Consider the following 17,431-nt stretch of genomic DNA (forward strand, 5'->3'; position numbering starts at 1 on the left):
CAGTTTCCCCGTCTGTAAAGTGACCCGGCGCTTCTGGGCTCGCTCTGCCGTGACCCTAGCAGAAGGGGCCCGAGACAGGTCAGGGACGAATCCCGGACTTCTGCCTCCGCGCGCGGGGCGGGGGTGGCTTAGGTTGACTTTCAGGCTGCCCCACTCTGGGGGGCGTGGAGGGGGCGGCCAAGAGTGTCCTAAAAGGCCCAATCCCAAGACCTTGTGCCTCTGGGGGAAGTGCGGGAGGATGCCAGGACAGGAGGTCAGTTGGAGGTGGGCCTCCAAGGAGCAGGAAGGCTCCGAGGGGAGTCAACCATTCACCTAGGTACCGGCAGCTACACTCACAAAAGGGGGGCTTTGCTGGGGAGTGGGAGAAGAGGGGCACACCTTGCCTGGCTCCCACCTTGAGCTGGGAGCAGACACCAGAGGAGGAGCGGTGTCTAGGGTGGGCTGTGACAGCTGACAGCCCAGAGCCCTCCCTGCTGGGTGGACTTGGTCAGCCCAGACACCCAGTCCGAGGTCCACTGGGAGGCAGATGGCCCGGGTATGGAATGAGTAAGTGGGACACAGACCCCTTTCTCCTGGACACTCACAGGACAGTGCAGGTGACTGCCACCCCGACCCCTTCCTAGCCAGAAGTTCCTCCAACAACCGCCCCTCCCCCATTCCAGAGGCCCACAGTTGATAATAACCCTTTTGTGAAAGACGGACTCTTGTGAGTTACCTTCCTGAGGCTGCTAAGTATTGGGGTTGGGGGGAGCATTTTTATTTTCAGCCAGAGTGAGTTCAGCTGGCAGCAGGGGAGGGGGTGGGAGGAGATGTAGACAGAGGCAGCAGGTTCGGCCCAGTGCTCAGGACAGAGTCTGCAGCCAAAACTCGGGCTTCATCCCTGCCTCTTGGGGCTGACCAAGAGAAGGACTCTCTACCCCTGCATGAGGGCACTCGCTCCTCAGACAGGGGACTCCCCATTCCTGCCTCTCGCCTGAGCACCTCTGCTCCCTCCCAGCTCAGACTTTGTAACCCCAGGAAGGGCCCTACCTCCAGGGGGCCAAGTCAGAGGCCCAGTGGTCTGCGCCGCTTGGGTGGGATACCTGACACAAGGGTTGCCCCCAGAGCCTGGGCGTCTGGTGTCTGTCTCTCACCCAGCAAACCTGCACCATGAGCCACCTGGGGCTCCCTCTGGGACTGTCCCACCTGCCCATTGCTCCCCGAGGAAGAGTTCCTGGTATCTGTCCACCATCCTGGGCTCTGCCATGCAAGGATGGAGGAAGGAATTCAGGGAGGAAGCAGAGGGTGAGAGGGCCATGAGACAAGGCCAGCAAGTGGCCGAGGCTTGGGGATGTGGGAGGGAGCAGGGCACCCTCTCATGGAAGAGGCAGTGACATTGCGGGCTGTTCTTGAAGTGGTTGGACCTCTTGCTTATTTTGCACTGGCTGTCTCCAAGGAGGCCTCGCAGTCTTCCCAGCCTGGTGCCCTGGCATCCGCTGGTGCCTGCAACCCACTGTGGGCCCCACACTCCAGTCCTGTCTTCACCTTGGCATGAACTGCCCTCCCCCAAGATGGGGATCTCCCAGTGGGCAGGGCCATCTCCCTCTCCTCTAGCGTCCCAGAGGGAAAGCAGAGTCCTCTCTTCAAGAACATCCCCTCCCACCCCAGACAGAATGGTCAGGAGAGAACCCAGCCCCACGGCTGCTGCTGGGACTGCTGAGGTGCTCTGAGGCCAGATGTTTCCGACAAAAACTGCTGCACCAGGGAAGGGCCCGATGGCTGCCTCCTCCCAGAGCTCAGGGGCCTCCTGCCCTGTCACCTTCTGCAGCTGCTGGCCGGGGGCAGGACTCGAGGGCCCTGGGCTGTGTAGGTCCCGGCAGCAGCTGCAGGGCGGGGCCTCAGGGCAGCTCCCAGGCCAGATGGCCGCCTGAGTCTGCAGAGGTTCTGCCTGAACCACCACCGCCGCGACAGTGGCTGTGTGACGGTGTCCTGTCATTCCTGCACTTGAGACCCAGCCAGTCACAGGGGCTCTGAGGACTACAGGCTGGCCAGGATCCCAGCACCAACTCTGGGCGCTCTCTGCCTGGAACAGCCCCCCTTCCCTGATCGGTGTGGGGCAGGAGGGACTTGAACCCAGACATCCCGACCTGAGAGGGACAAGGAGCTTCTTTCCCACTGTCCCCTCCCCCTCATCTAGCCCATTCCTAGCTGGGCCCTCCTTCCAGGTCCTACCCTAGGCTCCTGAAGGCAGCATCCTGACCCTCCCTGTGTACCACAACCCCCATTAAGTGTCCAGGCTCTCTCTGTCCCGCCAGCCAGGCAGGGCAGGCTAGGGTGCTTGCTCCCAGCCTGCAGTGGGGAGCTGTCAGCCTGTTGCCCAGAGCCCCAGTGTGGCAGGCCACCCCTACTTGCTCTGAAGGTTCAGGGGCTGGGGGTGTGGGCAGGCAGAGCTGGAATGTTGCCACAGAGGAGTCAGGATTAGGGATGGTGGGACCGTCGTAATCATTCACAGAAGCAACCGTCACGCATTCACTCAACAAACATTTACTGAACACCCACTTGCGTCCTGCCAACTTTTAAGCACCAAGTGACCAAACAGCCCCTTCCCTTTCAGAAGGTGCTGGGATATCCCACAATCACAGGACACCCGGAATGGGCTGGAGAGGAGGGTATGCAGCAGAAGGGACTGCGAGGGAACTTAGCGAAGGTGGGCAGGAATGGCCACCCTGACTAAGGAGTGGACTTTCAGCAGAGACAGGGATGAAGAGAAACCAGTGAAGGGTTCTTTGGGGAAGAACATTCCAGAGCCTGAGAGCTTGCTGAGTGCCAGGCCCTGTCGTTAATGTTCACGAAGACCCCGGGATGCACTCTGACTCCCATTTTGCAGATGAGGATTACTGAGGTTCAAAGAGGTTAAAGGTTTGGTCGTGCTCAAGGTTGGGAGGGGCCGGGGCAGGGCTGTGATCCAGGCAGGGCAGGAAGGGAGCAGTCACATCTGAGTTCACCCTTAACTTACTTGAATTCAGCTATTCCTGCTGGTGGCTGGGGCAAGGCAGATGATTATTTAAATGCGTGGAGAGAGGGGAGTTGACCTTCCTCAGGAAGGGGTCCTTAGGGTGGATGGCCGGCGGCAATGGGAGCCAGGCCTCTGCCGTCCCTAAGCTAGTCTCAGTGGCTGTAAGTGCAGTGTCATTCCAGGGGTCCAAGCTGCAGTTGCCAGGTTTAGGAAATAAAGATGCAGTCCATCCGGTGAAACAAGGAATGATATTTTAGTATAACAACGAGGCCTTCCTTCCCAGACTTCAGATCCCACTGTGGGCTCCACTCCTCCTGCACACACATACCTGGCCGGGTCCTGTCCTTTGTGATCCAGCCCCTCTTCCAGCACCACCCCCACCCCACTGCTTGGCCTTGACTGGGGTGACTCCTCCACTACATTCTCCATTTCCCGGACTCCAAGGCAGAGAAGAATGAGACCGGGTGAATTCAAATCGTGGTTCAGTGACTTACTGCTGATACATGGCTCTGGGTACCTTACCTAAACTCTCTCACCAAAAAGGTATGAAAATAAGAGCGTCTAGTTAATGGGACTGTTGCGAAGATGATCCGGTGGTCTAGAGTACCTTCAAACCTGCTCAGTCAAGGGCAGCCCAGGTTGTGCCCCTGGGAAAAGGCTCCATCTGCTTGGGAGGGACCCTAACCCCGCCAAACACACTCTCTACTTCTCTGGCGATTCCCTCTCCCACAACCAGGCGTCCCCCTCACGTCTTCTCAATGCTTCTTTGCCCTGGAACACTTTCCCCCACTCCTCCCTACCCCCACTCCCATGCCAGCCCCTGTCCGGAGTCTCCTCCTCTTTGAACACGTTCCTGCCTACCCTGGGCTCTGGAGGGCTTCCGACTGTCTCTGTTATGGCGTTTGTCCCCCCATGCCACCATGTCTGCTGGGAGGTGCCCGTTTTCCGTGCCTCTCTGCGCTGGGTCCCCCATAGCCGCTGGGCTGGGGTCTGTGGAGAGGGTGGAAGTCCCCGTTCTGGACTCCAGGATCGACATCCTGCTTGAATGTTTGGAAGAGGGTCCCAGCTGAATTAAATTCAAAAAGAGGCTTTCAAGGAAGAAGGAGGTGTCATCTTTGCAAAATTAACGACCCCCAATCCACGCAACCCCTACCCCATCCCAAGGCCGGCGCCCTGCGAGGTGGCGGGAGGCCAGGGTCCCGGGTTTACCCTCGGGTGACTGCCCAACGCGGGCTGGGATACAAGCGGACCCTCGGAAGGGTTCCTTTTGCAGACTGGCGCAGTAAGGACCCCATGCCGGGAAAGGTTGGGAGGTGGGGGACCCAGGCCAAAGCGCCAAGTATCGCGAGAGACCCCCTGCCCCCGCGCAGTGCCCTAAACCCCCCTCACACCCCAGCGCCCCTGCTGGCTGCGCGCGGGGCCCGGCCGGGTGGGGCGGACAGGGAAGGGGGGGCGAGGGTGACCTCAGCGGTTCCGCCGCTCCGGGAAGTCGCTCGGCCCGCCCCCTCCGGCCCCCGCCCCGAGTTTCGCTCTCTCTGGGGCGGGGCGAGCGGCGGGCGGCGCTGGGCCAGCCAAGTTGGAGCGCGCCCCGCCCGGCGCCCTCGCCGTCCCCGCGCCCTCCCCGCCGGGGCGCGCTGCCCGCAGCTCCACGCGCGCCAGGGCCGCCCTGGGGAGGGCGCGCGCGCGAGCGGCGACCGGAGAGGAGCTCGGGGCGGCGGAGGTGAGCGCTGGGGGTGGGCTCCCGGCTCTGCCCGCCCCGCCCGCCCGCCGGCCCTCTCCCCGCTCCCCGCGGCCGCGCTGCCATAAATGGGGCCGGCGGCGGCGGCATCTGGTGGGCCGGGCGGCAGCTGGAGGCGGCGCGGAGGCGTGGGGCGGGCGGCGGCGCAGCCACCCGGGCGTCGGGGACGCCGCGAGCGGGCGGCCGCCCGGGAGTGAAGTTCAGGAGCGCCCGGGCGGGGACGCGCGCAGCTTTGCGCGGCTCCGGCTCCTGCGCCTGAGTCCCGGGACCCGCCCCCGCGGCGGAGCTGCTACTGTTTACTTTCGATCGAGTTTTTCCTGCTCGGGGCAGGTGCCCGCGGCGGCTCTGGACGGGCGGTTGCGCGCGTCACTCCCGCGCCGCTCTTTCCGCGCTGCCTGCAGCCGGGAAGGGCGCTTCGTGGGCGCCTCCAGGCGCGCTGACGGGCGTCCCGTTTGTGCCCAGGTGATGACGGCGGCGGCATGGAGTTCCCTGAGCACGGCGGACGGCTGCTGGGCCGCCTGAGGCAGCAGCGCGAGCTGGGCTTCCTATGCGACTGCACCGTGCTCGTGGGCGACGCGCGCTTCCCGGCCCACCGTGCCGTGCTGGCCGCGTGCAGCGTCTACTTCCATCTCTTCTACAGGGACCGGCCCGCGGGCAGTCGCGACACGGTGCGGCTCAACGGCGACATCGTCACGGCGCCCGCCTTCGGCCGCCTACTGGACTTCATGTACGAGGGCCGCCTGGACCTGCGCAGCCTGCCTGTGGAGGACGTCCTGGCAGCCGCCAGCTACCTGCACATGTATGACATCGTCAAGGTCTGCAAGGGCAGGCTCCAGGAGAAGGATCGAAGTCTGGACCCGGGGAACCCTGCCCCTGGGGCAGAACCTGCTCAGCCACCGTGCCCCTGGCCTGTCTGGACCGCGGACCTCTGCCCAGCTGCCCGAAAGGCCAAGCTCCCCCCGTTTGGGGTCAAGGCTGCCCTCCCTCCTCGAGCATCTGGGCCTCCTCCCTGCCAGGTCCCAGAAGAGTCAGACCAGGCCCTGGACCTGTCGCTGAAGTCTGGCCCAAGGCAGGAGCGGGTCCACCCACCGTGCGTCCTCCAGACACCCCTCTGCAGCCAGAGGCAGCCAGGGGCCCAGCCACTGGTGAAGGACGAACGGGACTCACTGTCCGAACAGGAGGAGAGCAGCAGCTCTAGGAGCCCCCACAGTCCCCCGAAGCCACCTCCTGTTCCTGCAGCCAAGGGCCTGGTGGTGGGCTTGCAGCCGCTGCCCGTCAGCGGAGAGGGCAGCCGGGAGCTGGAGCTTGGTGCAGGGCAACTGGCGAGTGAGGAGGAGCTGGGGCCTGGTGGGCCCCTCTGCATCTGCCCGTTGTGCAGCAAGCTGTTTCCCAGCTCCCACGTGCTGCAGCTGCACCTCAGTGCCCACTTCCGTGAGCGAGACAGCACCCGGGCCCGGCTCTCACCCGACGGCGTGGCACCCACCTGCCCGCTCTGTGGGAAGACCTTCTCGTGCACATACACACTGAAGAGGCACGAGCGGACACACTCGGGTGAGAAGCCCTATACGTGTGTGCAGTGTGGCAAAAGTTTTCAGTACTCCCACAACCTGAGCCGGCACACCGTAGTGCACACTCGAGAGAAGCCGCATGCCTGCCGGTGGTGTGAGCGCCGTTTCACGCAGTCCGGGGACCTCTACCGCCACGTCCGCAAGTTTCACTGTGGCCTCGTCAAGTCCCTTCTGGTGTGATGCATCCCTGTGGGTCCTGAGGGTGGGGTGGAAGGGAAGGGATGGGCCCTCCCAGGTGGGACACAGCATGGGGTGTGAAGCCTGGCCAGGTGGAGGTCCCTGCTCGGGCCAGATGGCTCCACCCTCCTGGCAGAGAGAATGCTGCCTCTTCCTGGAACTTGGCCTCAGACTCGGTAACTTGGGCAGCCTTCCTCCCACCTTGCCTCTCCTTTCCCCTCACTCTCCAACTCATTCCCGTCCCCAGGCTGTGCCCTGCCTAGGCTGTGACACTATCTTCCTCTCCCGTTCCCTCCAGCCAAGTTCTGAGGGGTGTCCAACCAGCACCTGGCTCTGCCCCCGTTTCTCCGTGTGAGATGGCACATCCATCTCCCGGCCCGGGACTTTCCTGACCACCTCTCTGGCAGGCTTGGGGAGGTCTTCATGAGCCTGGCCCCACGCTAGGTGAATTATTCACATGTCAGAAAAGTTGTTGGTGTGCGTCCCAATGGGGCGCTGGGAGGGAACAGGACACTCCTGGGGAGCGGCAGCAGGAACCCCTGCCAGGAAGGCCTGGGGCACAGTGAGTGCCAGCAGGGGCCATCTGGGCACAGCTGGTGTCTCGGGGTGGGGGGGTGCAGCCCCAGCAGGGATCCTAAGGCAGCAGGAGTAGAGCCAGCTAGAAGCTGAGTGGCTGTGGCATCATTGTCACTTGGGTGGGACGTGGGTCCATGAGAGCGTGCAATTATGACCACACTGTAACTCTGAGCGGAGAAAGTGGGAATTTGGAACTGGATTCTCTTTAGAGCCAGGAAGAGCTTCCTGAGGCGGCCAGATGTCTGCTGGTGGCCGCCCAGCCACATGCTTGTCTGCCTGAGTGCAGGTCTAGGAGGACTCTGGGCATCCCCCAGGGTGGGGTCTGGGCCGCTGAGCTGTGTGCTGCTGCTGGGCCACCGTGGGCCTTACCTTGACGGTCACTCTGCCTGCTAGGGGGTCTCCCTGGAGCTGTGGGCATTTCCGTGCACTGACTGAGCAGAGGCAAGGGCTGCCCTGTCCGCCAGGGGCAGGGTTTGCGGGCCTTCCTTTCCCCACGGCGAGGCATGGGTGAAAGTGGCCATGGCAGCAGGGTTAGGGGCAGGTGAGGAGTGGGAGTCGCAGCACCCTAGGGGCCTCCATCCGCAGCCTTGGGAGACTGACGCTCCTCGAACATGAATAGAATGTGGAGACCACAACCCCCGCACATGTCGTTGGTTCAGGTCGCCCTGCTTTGCCTGCCTAATGGAGCACATCTTGCTGCCAGAACCTCACTGGCCTCTGGGGGTCGGCAGGTGCAGAGCCACCTGGACGCCTGGAGACCACCTGGGATGTTTCCTCTGTGACTGGGAATGGCCTTGACAACAGAGTCCAGCCAAGTCTACGTTATTTTCTCGTCTCCTGACTACACTGGATGTCATATTTATTAGTCAGCCTGGTCTGGAGTGAAAGACCGTCCCTAGCGCATCTCCCACGCGCCCTGGGCTCCTGGTGTGCTGGGTGCCGGCCTGGGAGCCCAGCGCTTCTGGGTGATGCCCCAGGGCTCAGAGGCCCTGGATGGCTTTGGTCTCGAGACAGCTGGGGGAGGGGCCCTGCTTCTGATTGTCCTGGGCCCCAGCCCCCACCTCTGCAAGGGATCGGTGTGATGTGCTCCATAATCGGGTGGGGTGTGTGTGTGTGTGTGTGTGTGTGTGTGTGTGTGTATGTATGCATGCGTCTGGCACATGGCAAGGCCCAAGCCAACCCGGCACCCCGTAGATGGGCAGCTACACTGCCACCCAAGCACGGAGATGTGGCCGTGGCACTGGTTCCCACAGTGGGTCCCATGGGGGAAGAACTTCCCTTTGCTGGGGTGGGCAGCCTGCCCTAAGCTATCAACACTGGATTTGTTGTCTTCTGCACAGCTACTGTGAAGATAACGTAAGGAGAAGTGGTCAGTTTTAATTTTATAACTGACACAGTTGGGACAAAATATATACGTGTACATATATTTAAGACACTAATTGTGTGGGAGAGTTTAGTAGAGGCCTGTGCAGACACAAGGCAAACAGCGTCAGCAGTGTGGGGGTCTCCTGGGCCAGCTCGGCACCTGTGGGTGCTCTGACCCTGGGGGTGGGGACAGCTCCGTGCTAACCCCAGCAGACAGTTGTTGGTGCACAGTGTCTAGGAGGCGTGGGAATGGGTGCTGTCTTCCTCTTTTCACATCATGGTGACAGTAATAAAGCCCACCTCCAGTGGAAACGGCAGTGACTATTCCTGAGGACGGGTGGGAACAGGTGTCCCAGATGCCACCACGTGCTCATGCTGGTGGATGGGGGAGGCTGGGACAGGGCTGAGGTGGCACCCCTTCTTTCCCCAGGTTTGTCCCCAACTGCCAGCGTTTGGGGAAGGGGAGTCCAGGGAGGCAGATCTGTCAGGGAGGCGGAGGACACAGGCCAGCTTGGGCAGGGCAGTCCACAGTGGTTTCTTGCCCTGGGGAAGGAGGCTGGACCCTGGAGGAAACCTGTGAACCTGGGGATGCCATGGCCCTCCCCACTACCCTACGCCCTTGGCCTCTTGCTGGTGGGAGAAGGCACAGAAATTTCTAGAGCCCTGTGCAGGCTGGGCTGGGCTCTGGGCTGATGAGGCTGGGGTGGGCAGTTCCACGCCTCCTCCTCTGCCCTGCTCCCTCCAGAGGCCTTGCAGGGGGTCATTAGCCCTGAGCCCTCCCTGGCGGGAGCACGGCCCTCCTTTCCAGACCAGATGGGGCAGGGCCTCTACATGTGCTGTAAGCGTCAACACAGTGCCCTCTTGGCTTGCGAAGAGCCAGGGTAAGCCCCAGGCCCAGGACAGGGTGGGGATGGTGCTGGCCAGAGAGTCCTCAAAGTCAGGCTGAGTTGGTGTGCAAGGGCCTGCCCCTCTTGGGCCAGCCCCTGCCACCTTCCCAGTCCTGACCCCAAATGCAGGTCCTTCCTTCTGGGAGGTGGTGCTGGCTCCTCCCCTACCCCCTCCCACACCCACCGTGCCTCCTGCTGAGTTTGGACCAGTGCCCTGTCCTGCAGGGAGGCCCTCTCATGTTCCCAGTTGGGCCCATGACTCAGCCCAGGCCTTCTCAACCCAGAGGAGGAGGCTGTTGCTATGCTAACCATGCAGGAAAGGAGGATGGTCTGCTGTCCCCTAGGGGGCATGGGGCTTCCTGGGGCCCCTCCAGCCTGCCCAGCTCTGCCACACTGTGCTCACACTCAGCTGACTGCTAGAGCTGTCGTGGAAGCTTTCAGTCCCACTCCTGGCCAGGGTGGGCCTCCTGGCACCCTCCTTGGAGGCCATCCAGCCGGCTTCCTTGGCTGGATGGTAAACTGAGGCACATGGAAGGGACCAGTACTTGTCCATGGTCCCAGAGCCAGTTGGTGGCAAATCCAGGACTTCCTTCCACAAACTCCAGGAAACCTCAAGCTGTTTACCCACAGTGCTGGGCACAGGGCACCAATGCTGTCAGAGGCACGGTGGCAGGTTGGGGCAGCAAGGACGAGGCCAGAGGGAAGGAGAGGGTCAGACTCTGCGGAGGAGGTATCCCTGGAGGCTCCCCAGGAAGGGTGACCTCTCAGGAGCCTGCGAGTGGACAACACGGACACAGGCACCAGGCAGGGGCTGGCCCCCCCACAGAGACCCGATCATGTCAGCCCAGGTGCGTGGACGCCACCCTGGGGAGGCTGCCTTGCAAGTGGGAAGCAGGTGAGTCGGCAGCTTTGGCCCTTCCCTTCTGCCACCTCCCCAGCTCCTGCCCACTCCCACACACACCTGGTCTTACCTTTCCCAGTGTTCCTGAATGGTGCTGAGTCCTTCCCGGTGTGGGAGGCTCCACTCCACAGACACCCCTGGGGAGCCGGTAACAAACAAACCCGGTGCAGACATGGCTCCAATCCTGGCTGTCCCAGCTCTCAGGGGTGAACTCCAAGCCCACAGAGGCTCTGCCCTGGTTTTCTATGACTTCTTTCATCCCCACCTCAGTCCCATCTTCAATGAACACATCCCACGCTGTCATCATGGTCATCATCACCATCACCGCCCCCTCCATGGAACCACAACTGTCACCTCCACCATTACCTTTACCTCCGCCATCAGTATCATCTCCACCACCATCACCTCCACTATCACATCACCTCCACCAGCATCACCACCTCCACCACCATCACCTCCACTTTTACCTCCACCAGCATCACCACCATCACCTCCACTTTTACCTCCACCTCCACTACCACCATCACCACCTCCTCCACCTCCACCATTGCCTCCACCTCCAACATCACCTCCACTTCCAGCACCATCACCTCCACCATCACCTCCACCTCTACCATCACTTCCAGCCACCATCACCTCCACCTCCACTACCACCGTCGCCACCACCTCCACCTCCACCATTGCCTCCACCTCCATCATCACCTCCACCTCCAGCACCATCACCTCCACCTCTACCACCATTACCTCCACCATCACCTCCACCTCTACCATCACTTCCAACCACCATCACGTCCACCTCCACTACCTACATCGCTACCTCCTCCACCTCCACCGTTGCCTCTACCTCCAGCACCATCACCTCCACCTCTACCATCGCCTCCAATTCTACCATCACCTCCACCTGTACCATCACTTCCAACCACCATCACCTCCACCTTCACTACCTACATTGCTACCTCCTCCACCTCCACCATTACCTCCACCTCCACCACCATCACCTCCACCTCTACCATCACCTCCACCTCTACCATCACTTCCAACCACCATCACCTCCACCTCTACCATCACCTCCACCTCTACCATCACTTCCAACCACCATCACCTCCACCTTCACTACCTACATCACTACCTCCTCCACCTCCACCATTACCTCCACCTCCACCACCATCACCTCCACCTCCACCATCACCTCCACCTCTACCACCATTACCTCCACCATCACCTCCACCTCTACCATCACTTCCAACCACCATCACCTCCACCTTCACTACCTACATTGCTACCTCCTCCACCTCCACCATTACCTCCACCTCCACCACCATCACCTCCACCTCTATCACCATTACCTCCACCATCACCTCCACCTCTACCATCACTTCCAACCACCATCACCTCCACCTTCACTACCTACATCGCTACCTCCTCCACCTCCACCATTACCTCCACCTCCACCACCATCACCTCCACCTCTACCACCATTACCTCCACCATCACCTCCACTTCTACCATCACTTCCAACCACCATCACCTCCACCTTCACTACCTACATCGCTACCTCCTCCACCTCCACCATTACCTCCACCTCCACCACCATCACCTCCACCTCTACCACCATTACCTCCACCATCACCTCCACTTCTACCATCACTTCCAACCACCATCACCTCCACCTTCACTACCTACATCACTACCTCCTCCACCTCCACCATTGCCTCTACCTCCAGCACCATCACCTCCGCCTCCACCACCACCACCATCACCTCTACCATCACCTTTAATTCTACCATCACCACCACCATCACCTCCACCTCTACCATCATCTTCACATCCACCATCACCTCCACCTCCAGCACCATTACCTACACCTCTGCCATCACTTCCACCTTCACCACCTCCTCCATCACCATCATTACCTCCTCCACCTGCATCATCACCTCCACCTCCAGCACCATTACCTCCACCATCGCCTCCACCACCACATCCACCATCACCTCCACCTCTACCATCACCCTCACATCCACCATCACCTCCACCCCCATCACCATCACTACCTCCTCTACCTCCACCTCCAGCACCATTACCTCCACCTCTACCACCATTACCTCCACCGTCACCTCCACCTCCACACCCACCATCACCTCCACCTCTGCCATCACCTTCACATCCCCCATCACCTCCACCACCTCCATCACTAACTCCCCCACCTCCACCATTGCCTCCACCACGACATCCACCATCGCCTCCACCACCACATCCACCATCGCCTCCACCACCACATCCACCATCGCCTCCACCACCACATCCACCGTCACCTCAACCACCATCACCTGCACCTCCACCATTACCCCCATGATCACTTCCACCTCCACCGCCATCACCTCCATCTCCACCACCTTCACCTCCACCATTGCTTCCACTTCCACCATCATCTCCACCTCCAGCACCATTACCTCCACCCTCACCTCCACCTCTGCCATCACCTCCAATTCTACCATCACCTCCACCTATACTATCACTTTCACATCCACCATCCCCTCCACCTCCTCCACCACCATCACCTCTACCTCCACTACCACCATCACTCCTCCACCTCCACAATCGCCTCCACTTCCACCATTGCTTCCACCTCCAGCACCATTGCCCCCACTTCCACCACCATTACCTCCACCATCACCTCCACCTCCACCATCACCTCCACCTTCACTATCACCTCCACGTCTACCATCACCTCCACCTCCTCCACCACCATCACCTCCACATCCACCACCTCTTCCATCACCACCACCTTCACCTCCATTACCTCCACCACAACCATCATCTCCACCTCCACCATCACTTCCACCCCCACCATAGCCTCCACCTCTACCACCATCACCTCCACCATCATCTCCGCCTCCACCATCATCACCTCCACCTCCACCATTGCCTCCACTTCCACCATCACCTCTACCTCCACCACCTCCACCATCACTTCCACCCCCACCATCACCTCCACCTCTACCACCATCACCTCCACCATCATCTCCACCTCCACCATCATCACCTCCACCTCCAGCACCATTGCTTCCACTTCCATCACCATTACCTCTACCACCATCACCTCCACCATCATCTCCACCTCCACCATCATCACCTCCACCTCCAGCACCATTGCTTCCACTTCCATCACCATTACCTCCACCATCATCACCTTCATCTCTACCTCCATCTTCACCATCACCATCACCTCCACCTTCACCACCACCACCACCTTTATGGAAGATCCCTAAAGAAACTGAGCCAACTCTAGGTCAGCTTCCAGGCTGAGGAAGTAGGGCTTGATTATGTTCAAGCTGAGAAGTGGTTGGAGAAAGGGGTAATATCTGCCCTCCTCACTCAGTGGAGCTTCAGTATCTGCACTTCCCTTTTCTGTAGCCTTCAAGTTCCAGGATTTTTATTTTTTGAGACACGGTCTTGTGTCGCCCAGGCTGGTCTTGAACTCCTGGACTCAAGTGACCCTCCCCACTCAGCCTCCTGAGTAGCTAGGATTCTAGGCATGAGCCATGGAACCTGCTAGTTCCAGGGTATTTTCTGTTTCCCTGCACCTCCTCCCTCTCGCCACTACCCTTCCATATACAGAACAAGAAAAGTCTGCATCTCTGTGAAAGTAGGTCTGTACCTCTCTGCACGCACACCCACCGGCACCTCTGAACACACAGCACAGAAGGAAGGCCGCCCCTGCAAGTCCCAGGAATTCGGAATTCCATGGCACACAGGGCCACCGGTGCCTGTCCTGTCAGCCACCTGTCCTGTGCTCATAACCATGTCACTCCCTTTCTTCAGCCTCAGCATTCTCGCCTGTGAAATGGGAATGGCAGACAACCGTTGATGGGTGAATAGGGTAACATCCACACTAAGTGTTGGCAGCGTTGCTGCTGACAAATGTAACACCTGCCTGCCTCCCTCTGGGGCCATTGCCAGGTCAGAAGGGAACCAAGGGTGAGGAGCCTTTGACAACAAGGCCGTACAGAGCACCCCCAGACTCCCCAGGATAACAAGGCCGTACAGAGCACCCCCAGACTCCCCAGGATAACAAGGCCGTACACAGCACCCCCAGACTCCCCAGGATAACAAGGCCGTACACAGCACCCCCAGACTCCCCAGGATAACAAGGCCGTACACAGCACCCCCAGACTCCCCAGGATAACAAGGCCGTACACAGCACCCCCAGACTCCCCAGGATAACAAGGCCGTACAGAGCACCCCCAGCCTCCCTGGGGCACCAGGTGTGCTTGGGCATTGCTGGTTTGTGGACCTTTGCAATCCGGCCCTGGCCTGGCTCTGTTCCCCTGCTCTGGGCAGCCTCTTGCTCCCCTCCCCCTCCCGCTTTCCCTCCACACCCCTTCACCTCCAGCTGTTGTGGAGGATGGTGGGGTACACCACAGCAGTGAGGAGTCCAGGGACAGCAGCCTGGAGGGCTAGGCCACTCCCAACACGGGCTGGCAGCAGCGGAAGATGCTGCCTCTGGAGCCTGTGCCAGAGCCTGTGGCTGAGGCGGAGAGGGTGGCCGTTCAGAAAGGTCCCAGGCCACGGAGGACTGTCCCCTGCCAGGCAGGAATGATTGAGCACCAAGGCTGCTGCTGGCCCAGCTATAGCCCTGGTATCGGAGGTGGCAGTGGATCTGGGGGAGAGCCAGGGACTCACCTCCCTCTGTGGAACCCTCCTGGTTTTGTTTTCACTAATTTTAGCAGAAGTCTCAGTCTGAAGTCAAGGCATCCCTTTCTTTCTTTCTTTCTTTCTTTTTTTTTTGAGACGGAGTCTCATTCTGTTACCCAGGCTGGAGTGCAGTGGCACCATCTCGGCTCACTGCAACCTCCGCCTCCCAGGTTCACGCCATTCTCCTGCCTCAGCCTCCCGAGTAGCTGGGACTACAGGTGCCTGCCACCACAGCTGGCTATTTTTTTGTATTTTTAGTAGGGATGGAGTTTCACTGTGTTAACCAGGATGGTCTCAATCTCCTGACCTCGTGATCTGCCCTCCTCGGCCTCCCAAAGTGCTGGGATTACAGGCGTGAGCCACCGCGCCCAGCCCAAGACATCCCTTTCTTTGCTTTCTGAAGCAGACGCTGGGGTATGTTTTTTGTTTCTTTATTGGCTGTAGTAGTTGGCTCTGGCTGTCATAATAAGGTACCACAGACAGAGACAGGGTGGCTTGAACAACAGACACTTATTGTCTCACAGGTTTCAAGGTATCTGCAGCGTTGCTTCTTCCTGAGTCCTATCTCCTCAGCTTGCAAAGGGCGGTCTTCTCCCTGCAGCCTCACGTGGTCTTCCCTGTGTGTGTGTCCTAATCTCCTCTTCTTCTTCTTCTTTTTTTTTTTTTGAGACGGAGTTTCGCTCTTGTTGTCCAGGCTGGAGTGCAATGGCGCGATCTTGGCTCATCGCAACCTCCATCTCCCAGGTTCGAGCGATTCTCCTGCCTCAGCCTCCCAAGTAGCTGGGATTACAGGCACCCACTACCATGCCCAGCTAATTTTGTATTTTCAGTAGAGACGGGGTTTCACCATGTTGGTCAGGCTGGTCTCGAACTTCTGGCCTCAGGTGATCCACCCGCCTCGGCCTCCCAGAGTGTTGGGATGACAGGCGTGAGCCACGGTGCCTGGCCCTAATCTCCTCTTCTTATAAGGACACAAGTCCTATGGGATTAAGGCCCACCCTAATGACCTCATTTTACCTTCATCACCTCTTTAAAGGCTCTATCTCCAAATACAGGCACATTCTGAGGGACTGGGGGTTAGGACCTCAATGTACGAATTTGGCTGGGGACAAAATTCAGTCCAGAACCCTGGATGTTTCAGAAGAACATGGAGGCCCAAGGACGCTGGGCTGGAGCCAGAGGCCCAGATCCCATCCTGGCTCTGCCAGTTCTGGGAAAGCCACTGCAGTTTTCTCATCAGTAAAATTTGTGGATGTTTCCAGGTACACCCACGGACACTTGGGTACAGTCAGGGGGTACAGCCTCACCCACCAAGAAAACCCAGGTGACTCCATTGCCTAGGCCCTCCCAGTAGCACCCTTCCCTGGCTGCTCACCCCACCCCTGCATCCCCAGAGCAGACCGGGGTGTGGGACAGTCTGGGTCCCCTTTGTGCTTGTTCTCCTGGACACTCAGCTGCCCCCACTGCTGTCCCATGCACTGCTCCCCTGCAGAAGTCCGCCTGCACCACCAACAGGTCGGGAAGGAAGGTGGGGGCATCCCTGACCCCTTCCCGCTTACCCAGGCCCGGCTCTCCAGAGGCTCACACCCTCCTCCTCTCTGCGGGGCTCTCGACCCACCCCTGTCTCCCCCATATTTGCTCAAGGCTGCAGCTTTGGGCACCCCATCTCCTTCATCTCCCATCCCACCCCAGCCCCCCACTCCTGGGTCTGTGGCCTTTCCCAGGTCATCTCCAGAGGCCGCGGCTCCCCTGGAATGTGAGCTTCAGGCATCCTCACTCATGACACAAGCTGCTATTTTCCTGTTTACCTAATCAAGCAGGTAATTTCTCTATACAGTAATTCCTTCGTTTCGTGGTTTTCCATTTCTTGACCTTGCCACCTTCACGAGTCTGTCTCCTGCCCTCTCCTGCCTGCCTCTCGACTCCGCGCCTTGGCCAGCGTTAGATTGACCCCAAGCCCCTGCCTCGAGCCCTCCCCTCCTTTTCTATCAAACTACTTCCCAAGACCCAACCTGGATGAACCCACACATTCCCTTCACTGCACAGGTCACAGAAAAGGAAGGGCAAGCATCTCCACACCATCTATAATAAATATAATTTTAACAAGTAAACTCGCCCCACAGGGAGCAATGGTGGAGCAGCCTGGGTGGACTGATCCCCCATGGATAACAAAGATAGATTCTGAACAAAAATAGACATGTTAAAAAACTCCTGGAAGGCACTGGAGAGCGGGTGGAGACAGGCGGAAGCTGGAGAGGAGGCTGCCCTTGAAAACAAACTGCAGCAGGTGAGGTCTCTGTTTGTGGCAGCAGATCTGATAGACTTTGCACAAAGGAAGTTACACAAATGGCTAATAAACACCTGAAAAAGTGCTCAACATCATCAGTCACAGGGAAATGCGACTCAAAACCCACCGAGGGGCTGGGCGTGGTGGCTCACACCTGTAATCCCGCACTTCGGGAGGCCGAGGTGGACAGACCACCTGTGGTCAGGAGTTTGAGACCAGCCCGACCAACACCGTCTCTACTA

General features: G+C 59.5%; 1 protein-coding gene across 1 annotated transcript; it reads left to right on the forward strand.

Moving 5' to 3' along the window:
* Window positions 1-4,568: 4,568 nt before the first annotated feature.
* On the forward strand, window positions 4,569-8,731 carry ZBTB42 (zinc finger and BTB domain containing 42). The gene is made up of 2 exons (XM_034938271.3): window positions 4,569-4,715; window positions 5,196-8,731. Exon 2 carries the CDS (start codon window positions 5,213-5,215, stop codon window positions 6,479-6,481), a length of 1,269 nt encoding a protein of 422 aa, XP_034794162.2. The 5' UTR covers window positions 4,569-4,715; window positions 5,196-5,212; the 3' UTR covers window positions 6,482-8,731.
* The last annotated feature ends 8,700 nt before the right edge of the window (window positions 8,732-17,431 follow it).

The sequence above is a fragment of the Pan paniscus genome, chromosome 15 (genome assembly GCF_029289425.2).
Source record: "Pan paniscus chromosome 15, NHGRI_mPanPan1-v2.0_pri, whole genome shotgun sequence".
Lineage (NCBI taxonomy): Eukaryota > Metazoa > Chordata > Mammalia > Primates > Hominidae > Pan > Pan paniscus.

What these genes read in the sequence shown, in the direction of transcription:
- ZBTB42 (XM_034938271.3), top strand. Translation starts at nt 5,213, where the DNA reads ATGGAGTTCCCTGAGCACGGCGGACGGCTGCTGGGCCGCCTGAGGCAG.